The sequence below is a fragment of the Rutidosis leptorrhynchoides genome, chromosome 4 (assembly GCF_046630445.1).
Source record: "Rutidosis leptorrhynchoides isolate AG116_Rl617_1_P2 chromosome 4, CSIRO_AGI_Rlap_v1, whole genome shotgun sequence".
Taxonomy (NCBI): domain Eukaryota; kingdom Viridiplantae; phylum Streptophyta; class Magnoliopsida; order Asterales; family Asteraceae; genus Rutidosis; species Rutidosis leptorrhynchoides.
In genome coordinates this window covers 7,631,359-7,640,101 of record NC_092336.1, presented here as the reverse complement: position 1 = coordinate 7,640,101, position 8,743 = coordinate 7,631,359, and the positions used below count along the sequence as shown (strand labels likewise).

Sequence of the window (8,743 nt, the reverse complement as noted above, 5' to 3'; positions counted from 1 at the left end):
CTTTTGGCTCTATTTTTGAGTCAACAGCAAACGTCGATTTATTAGCGTTTTGACTGCCGTTTAGAGCTTAAATTGAATTCCAATCAGGTTTTAAAACCCATGAAAATTTGATTCTACCATTTTCATGGCGTCCCAATTTTATTTTAATTTTATTCTACTTTTTTTGTAAAAAAAATATTTAATTATTGGCCGGAGGTTCACTCGGAAGCAATCTCTTTATCCGTTGAATATAGAGAGAGATGACTTTTTCTACTTTTGAGAGTGTTTTCACTCTGGGTGGAGAAATGACTTGTTTTTATTCTCGGATAGAGGAAAGATTGTCTACATCGCACCTCCCCATACACCACTCATGTGGTATTTGGTTTAGTGGTATTGGGTTTTGTTGTTTTTGTTTTTGTTGTTGTTGTTGTATATTAGGCAAGGTTGCAAAAGACGTGACACGGGGTCTAGACAGTCGTGTCCTAAAAAGATCGAGACGTTCGAGACGGGGTCAAGATGGGGGTCGAGACGGATGTTGACCAAAGTTGACTTTTAAATATATAAATATATAAATGTATATACATGTACATATTTTAAGGCCAAAAACTTTAATTAAATAATTTGTACCCATAATTGCTATCACCGTTAATATAATACAGAAAATTCAAATTAAAATACGACAAATTTGACCGATTTTACCGACTTTCTGGCTTTTCCGAATTTTGAGAGAATTTGGCCTGATTTTTTTCAACTTTGACCCGAATTTTGACCGTTGACTGTCATATTAGACGGTTTTCTTCGAGACGGGACGAGCTAGTCACCAAACCGTCGCAACGGCTCAAGACGGGGTGTTTTGCAACAGTGATATTAGGTCAATAATTTATATATTATATATTTATATATTTTAGGTTTATACTTTTCGTTATATACTTTTTAGTATCTTAGAGAGAAAATATTTGTATATTTATATATTTTAGGTCAATAATTTACACAACTAAAATTAACACAATATTAAAATACAAATGCATTTCCTAAATAAGATTACATAAATTAAAGTCTTAAAATACATAAAATAAGAAGTCCAAAAATACATAAAATAAACTCCTAAAATACATAAAATAAAGTCTTAAAGGTTAGATAATTTAACAACGGAAATATTAAAGGCACGGACGTTACTAATCAGTATAGTATCCGTCTTCGTCACTATACATGTGCTTGTATCCAGGATGATACTCATCAGGATCGAATTCAAGATACACATTAATTTGCGTTCGTGTATCTTAGCCGCCCCTACGATTCCCTACCATTTGTACGGATAATCAAGATAAACGAATTTGTTCTTATCTTCGTTGAGATACGAAACTGATGTATAGAGGTGGAGTATATCTTCATCAAGTAAAGCTATCAATGTCTGAAAATCAAAGTGACGGACGTTTATTTCACCAAACGATTTTTTTTCGATCCATTCGTACACGTCTTTTTGTCGTCGTCAAATTGACCCCCAAAATGAACGTCGATCACTATGATATCGTTGTTGCCTTGTTGGATCCAGACATTTTTTTTTTAATAATCAAAGGAATTGGTTGAAATTTGGAAGTTGTTTTATGAGAGAAAGTTAAAACTGTTTCTAACCCTGCCTGTGACATCATAGGCATATTTGTATTTTTTTGGCTCAAAAAGTGCATCTGCCTGTGACATGGCAGTGTCAAATTTTGACCCCCCAATAACCCCAAGTGTCAAATGCCAGTGTCAAATTCAGTAGGGTCCACCAGTTTTTTTTTTCAAATGATTTAAAATGAAAAATAAATACAACAAAATAAAATAAATTACATTAAAATAGTAAATAAATACAACATAATAATAAAAAAATATTAATAAAAAAAATACATAATTAATTTTTGATAAGAATTTAAAAGTACATAGATTGACGATTACATAGATTAAAAAAAAAAAAAAACTAATTCGCATTGCGAAAAATCGGTGGAAGGTTCCAAATATGCTCGACTAAATCCTCGGTGAGTTGGTTGTGCAAATCTCGATCCCTTATTTCTCTTGCGATGATATCTCGATCCCGTCCTCTGTTTCGTATACGTTCCATACCATTTTCCATTTCTTCGGTAGTGAATCTTTCTTCCCATTTAGAAAGTGCAAAGCCGTTATCTTCAAGTATCATGTTATGTAATATGAGACAACATTCCATCACTCTTCGCATCCTGTTAACGCTCATACTTCGTGAAGCTATGCGTATAATATGAAAACGACCTTGAAGAATCCAAAATGCCCTCTCTACATCCTTTCGGGCACTAGCTTGAAATCTTGTAAACTTAATCGTTGGTTCTTCAGTAGGACATGAATATCCTTTAACAAAAGTTGCCCAATCAGGATATATACCATCCGCAAGGTAATATCCTTTGCTATATTCATGCCCATTTACCTCAAATGGTGCGGATGGAAATGTTCTGTTCTTAAGTTTTTCAAATATAGGTGATTGGTTCAAAACGTTGATATCATTGTTGGAACCCGCCATCCCAAAAAAAGCATGCCAAATCCACAAGTCATAAGAAGCAACAGCTTCAAGCATAAGGGTCGGTTTCTTGTGATCACCCCTAGTGTATTGTCCTTTTAAAGCAACATGATAATTCCTCCACTCCCAGTGCATACAATCTATACTCCCGAGCATACCCCTAAACCCATGTCTCTCCTCGTGAGCATTATACAATCTAGCAACATCGTGTGCATTCGGAGATAGCATGTATTCTTTTTTGTACAATGTAATAATACACATACAAAAGCAATCTAGACATAGTATTGATGTTTGCTCACTCATTTGCAAATATTCATCCCACATATCGGGAGCGGTGCCATACGCCAATTGACGTATAGCCGACATACATTTTTGTAAAGTAGTAAATGTAGGCCTACCGATAGCATCAAATCGTTGAGAAAAGTAAGTAAAATATTCTGGCATATTATCACTTTGGAAAGTAGTAATACCTTGCACTATCTGAAGAAATAATTGTATGCGCATACGAAAACGGCGTTTAAATTTTCTTTGTGGATATTTTGGCGTCTCACAAAAATAATCATCCCACAAACGTTGTGCAGCAACCTCCCGTTCCCTAGGGATGTAACCTCTAACTCTCGGAATAGATGGTGCCGATTCGACTTCGGAATCATCATCTTCTATTTCTTGAATTAATTGAACAATCCGCAAATCTTCGGAGTCAGAATTAGACCCCCGTAACCTCGAACCCATTTATAAACTAATAGACTTTTGTAAAAAAAATAAAAAGTGGAAAGAAATAGTGTAAGTAAGAATGAATTGTGTGAAAAATGATATGATTGTTGGGGTTTAAATAGGAGTAAAATGGAGTAAAAATTGAATTTTTTTTAAAAGAAAAAAAAACCAAAAAACAGGTATATATCCGTTGGGTAACGGATATATTACGCCACCCAATCATTTGCTGCCACCACACCATTTGAAGCCCGTTTTTTCAGTCAAAAAGTCGACTGACGCCCCCAAGCGTCAAAAACTGACGCCCCGTTAATGGCGTCAGGGGCGTCACTTCCTGCCAGCACGTCTGACGCCGGCCCATCTGACGCCGCGTTAGATTCAGCAGAGAAATGGAGTGTAAATGTTAATTGGTTTTTAGTAGTATTTATAATTAAAAAAAAAAAACCCAAAAAACCTACAAAATCAAACAGCTAAAATGCTTAATGGATACATTTTTGAATTTTTGGACCCACAATCACGTCGCTTACGAAGTCTTCTGCACGACCTTGACACCCAAAACGGTGAACCAATGGTGGCTGGGTGTCGGCCGACCGTCATTCACCACCGGCGCTGAAATCGACGACAAGAGTTAAGCTCGATACTGCATACTCTTAGAATGCTAATCAAAGTAGTTCCTTGTGGAAATGATAATGATTGCAATAACTCATCTCGAGTTTTGTTCAATAACTTTTTCTATTTAGGGATATGTTCAATACTATGTTTTGATCGTGTAGATCGTAACATCTTGACGATCGTCCATTTCTTATGTTTCTGTTCATATCTAGCATTGATTTCTTATTTTCCCCAATTGTGATATAGGGTTGTTGAACTTTTGACGGTTGAGGCAAATCTTTGTCGATTTACCCTCTACCGATGGGAGACAGTGGATCGGATAACTTCAAGAACATACCCATTCGGTATGATTAGGATTTGATATCAGTGTTTTTTAATGAGTCTTCATTTATGTCTATCACACTTGGTTATAATGGAAAAATCTATTTTGTTGATCCAACTTGGGCATAAATTGATTTGATGCATCTTGTAGGCTAGTACCTTTGATGTTGTTGATTTGTCTTGATGCATAGATGTATTGAACATTTTCTACTTCATTAATTCTCATAAGCTAGTATCTTTGATGCATTGTTTGCGGGAAAACGGGTTAAATGGGTTAAACATGTTGAAAGTTGTCAATGGCCCAAAGTATATGTGTTGTAAATGATTTTCTAAATCACTTTACTAATAAAGATAGATAATTATTATAATAATATACATATAACTATTTGATACGGTTGTCACGCCAAAGGAAAAGCGTATAATCGCACATCCTGATTTGGTAATGGATACAAGTCAAGTTATGGTTGTGATCCCTAGTATGTCTCATTTTGAGGGGTTGTTTGGTGAGCGTAAATGCAGCCAAGGGTAAACCTTATTTAAATGAATGGGCTTAGGCCATTACCATTCCTATTTTACTTGCTTTCAATAAACAAGTCACATGCTTTATGTTTGTATGGATATGTAACATATACTCTGTATGTATGTGATTGTGGTAGTTTAATTATGCTATTCTAGCTGGAAATGAAGCTTAGAATCAGGCCAAGTACTTACGAAGGAAAGATCTCCACAAATCAACAAATTGGGAAGAGACAAAATGGAGCAAAAAGTGGTCCCAAGTGATCCCAACTGATTTAGTATGTTTGTTAGGGAACAACTTTCTTACTTTTTATGGTTGTTAGGGAACAACTTGCATTTTCAGTTTTTGTTTTATTTTGTCTAGAGATTAGAAGGTTCTAGAGCTAAGACTCTGTAACACCGGTCATTTTTTTTTTTTTAAACACAGCGGAAGACTTTATTAATAAACACAATGTAAGTCACGTCATTACATTAATCCGTGTAATTACGTTTAAGTTTACACAACGGTGTTACGTTATTACAAAACATTATTTAAACAAAAGTCCACATCAGAGTAGGGTTGTCAAACATGTCTTCTGCATCAGCACCCATCCCGACTAGCAGAACCTAAACCTGCAAGGGGAGAATATGTGGGGGATTAGCGCACCGCTAAGTGAATGAAATCTATCTAACAGATATAGCTTAAGCCACACACAAGCTATATACTAACAACAGCACTTGCTAACTACCAACTAGCATACAATAAGACAATACGAGGATCGACGGCTTGTACGAGCACACGACTCACAGCTGATCGGGCTTGAGTCTACCGATAGTCCCTGCTACTCAATTCACAGTATAGTTATCCAGATGCAAGGGGTGCATCGTTCACACTATACTCCACAATCAGTAGCCTATGGACCCAACCTCCCCTAGGCACGGTTGACCTCATACGGACTCTAACCTCTCCTAGGCACGGTCTCGAGTCCCCAGTCTCCCTAGGCCCGACTGGTGCAATTCACACAGTGTAAACATAATTCACATGCAACATCAGGCATACTATATTATTCTAACATGGCAATTTCTACACTATGCATGGTAAAAGAGTTAACCGCAGTAGCATGATATGCTACTTAAACTCTATCCGGAGATAGACCCACTCACCGAATACCAGCAACTAGCTCAGATAATCTATCACTGAGCGGCTTCCTTATCCTTATCACCTGAACATAAGGCAAATCAAGTTAGTTTATGTCCGTTAACACAAAACAACACAGTACAGAAAATCAGTCACAAAAAGCACCACAAAAAGGTCTACTTAACACTTATGCATTTTCAGAATTTACATCCTGAAAATCATAAAAACACACGGACAGCATAACAGCTATAATTCAACACTTAGTAAAATTTTCACTGCCAAAGACCATCGGTCGATGGTCCCATCCATCGGACGATCGTCAACACACCATCGGTCGATGGTCTCCCCCAATCGGTCGATCGTCAAATTTACAACAGTTGGTCAGAAGTCATACACCATCGGTCGATGGTCTCGTCCATCGGCTGATCGTCCTCACCATCGGTCGATGGTCAACGACCATCGGCCGAACTTAGTTCATCAGCTGCAACAGCAGCAAAGTGACGAGTTTCAACCCAAAATCACCAAATCTCGACCTAGGACTCGTTTAAGACCCCAAAACTGGTTACATCTTTTACACTAAACATTTAGAAACATAAACCCACAACTTTTATGCTCAAACAACATCAATTTAAGTACTTTTGACCCAAAAATCACTTTTAACAAAAACTAACCAAAAAACCCAAAATTAACAAAGATTTGAACACGAAATCAAACGATTCTCACCTTGTTTAGACTCAAGAAATCACTTGCTACTGATTTCCAACAAAAACAAGGATCAACAACAAGATTTGGAGATTAGGGTTTGAGATGGTTAGGTACAAGTGTGTGTGTGTGAGAAGTGTCTGGAAGGAAGAAATGAGAAAATCAGCTGGCATAGTCACTTAAGTGGGGTTAAAACCCATACCTCACAACACACGGGTATTTACCAGTTATCTGATATCTTTCGCACAAGATTAGGTAACCCAAACGAGGTCCAATTAGAATAAACAAACCTGTTCTGGGATCCTTGTCACAAACTGGTCACAACACAAATATAATAAAATACTAATAAAATAATTAAAATAAAAGCACTTAAGACTAAGCACAAACCCTAAGGGCAAAATAGACAACTTACAACTAGCCCGGGTTTCAGTCTGTTACAAATCCACCCTCCTTAAAGAGATTCCGTCCTCGGAATCTGGTCTTGGTCAAACAAATGAGGGTAACGAGTCTTCATCAACTCTTCTGTCTCCCACGTAAGATTCGACCCCAAACTATGCTTCCACTCAATCAGTACCATCGGAATTTCTTTCTTTCTCAGCTTAGTCACCTTTCGATCAACTACACGGACCGGATCTTCCACCAATTTCTGGTTCAAATCGACCTTTAAATATTCTAAAGGAAGAAGTTGTGTTTCATCGTCGACTTTACACTTGTGAAGATAACATACGTTGAATGTATTATGAATACCAGAGTTATCTAACACCATAGTCTGATCATTCAACACTTCACTGATCGAAAATGGACCAATAAATCTTGGTGCTAACTTACCACGTTTACCGAATCTGATAACCCCTTTCCACGGCGAAACTTTCAGATTCACCCGTTCACCCACACTAAAGGTTACCGGACGTCTACGTGGATCAGCATACATTTTCTGCCTATCTCTAGCGGCTTTCAACTTTTCTCGCGCAATTGCAACTTTTTCGGCTGTCATTTGAACAATTTCGGGACCTGCAAACTGTTTCTCCCTGGCTTCTAACCAACAAATCGGAGTTCTGCAACGAAGACCGTATAACATTTCATAGGGCGGCATCCCTATACTCGAATGATATGAATTATTATACCCGAATTTTGAAATGTCCCGTTCTTATTGATTAAAAACATTCCATATTAATTGATTTTGTTGCGAGGTTTTGACCTCTATATGAGACGTTTTACAAAGACTGCATTCATTTTTAAAACAAACCATAACCTTTATTTCATAAATAAAGGTTTAAAAAGCTTTACGTAGATTATCAAATAATGATAATCTAAAATATCCTGTTTACACACGACCATTACATAATGGTTTACAATACAAATATGTTACATCGAAATCATTTTCTTGAATGCAGTTTTTACACAATATCATACAAAGATGGACTCCAAATCTTGTCCTTATTTTAGTATGCAACAGCGGAAGCTCTTAGTATTCACCTGAGAATAAACATGCTTTAAACGTCAACAAAAATGTTGGTGAGTTATAGGTTTAACCTATATATATCAAATCATAACAATAGACCACAAGATTTCATATTTCAATACACATCTCATACATAGAGATAAAAATCATTCATATGGTGAACACCTGGTAACCGACATTAACAAGATGCATATATAAGAATATCCCCATCATTCCGGGACACCCTTCGGATATGATATAAATTTCGAAGTACTAAAGCATCCGGTACTTTGGATGGGGTTTGTTAGGCCCAATAGATCTATCTTTAGGATTCGCGTCAATTAGGGTGTCTGTTCCCTAATTCTTAGATTACCAGACTTAATAAAAAGGGGCATATTCGATTTCGATAATTCAACCATAGAATGTAGTTTCACGTACTTGTGTCTATTTTGTAAATCATTTATAAAACCTGCATGTATTCTCATCCCAAAAATATTAGATTTTAAAAGTGGGACTATAACTCACTTTCACAGATTTTTACTTCGTCGGGAAGTAAGACTTGGCCACTGGTTGATTCACAAACCTATAACAATATATACATATATATCAAAGTATGTTCAAAATATATTTACAAAACTTTTAATACATTTTGATGTTTTAAGTTTATTAAGTCAGCTGTCCTCGTTAGTAACCTACAACTAGTTGTCCACAGTTAGATGTACAGAAATAAATCGATAAATATTATCTTGAATCAATCCACGACCCAGTGTATACGTATCTCAGTATTGATCACAACTCAAACTATATATATTTTGGAATC

The 8,743-nt window shown here is 36.4% G+C and overlaps 1 protein-coding gene across 1 annotated transcript; it reads right to left on the bottom strand.

Moving 5' to 3' along the window:
* Positions 1-1,936: 1,936 nt before the first annotated feature.
* LOC139839514 (uncharacterized) lies at positions 1,937-3,235 on the bottom strand. Its single transcript, XM_071829595.1, has one exon. It carries the CDS (start codon positions 3,233-3,235, stop codon positions 1,937-1,939), a length of 1,299 nt encoding a protein of 432 aa, XP_071685696.1.
* Between the last annotated feature and the right edge of the window lie 5,508 nt (positions 3,236-8,743).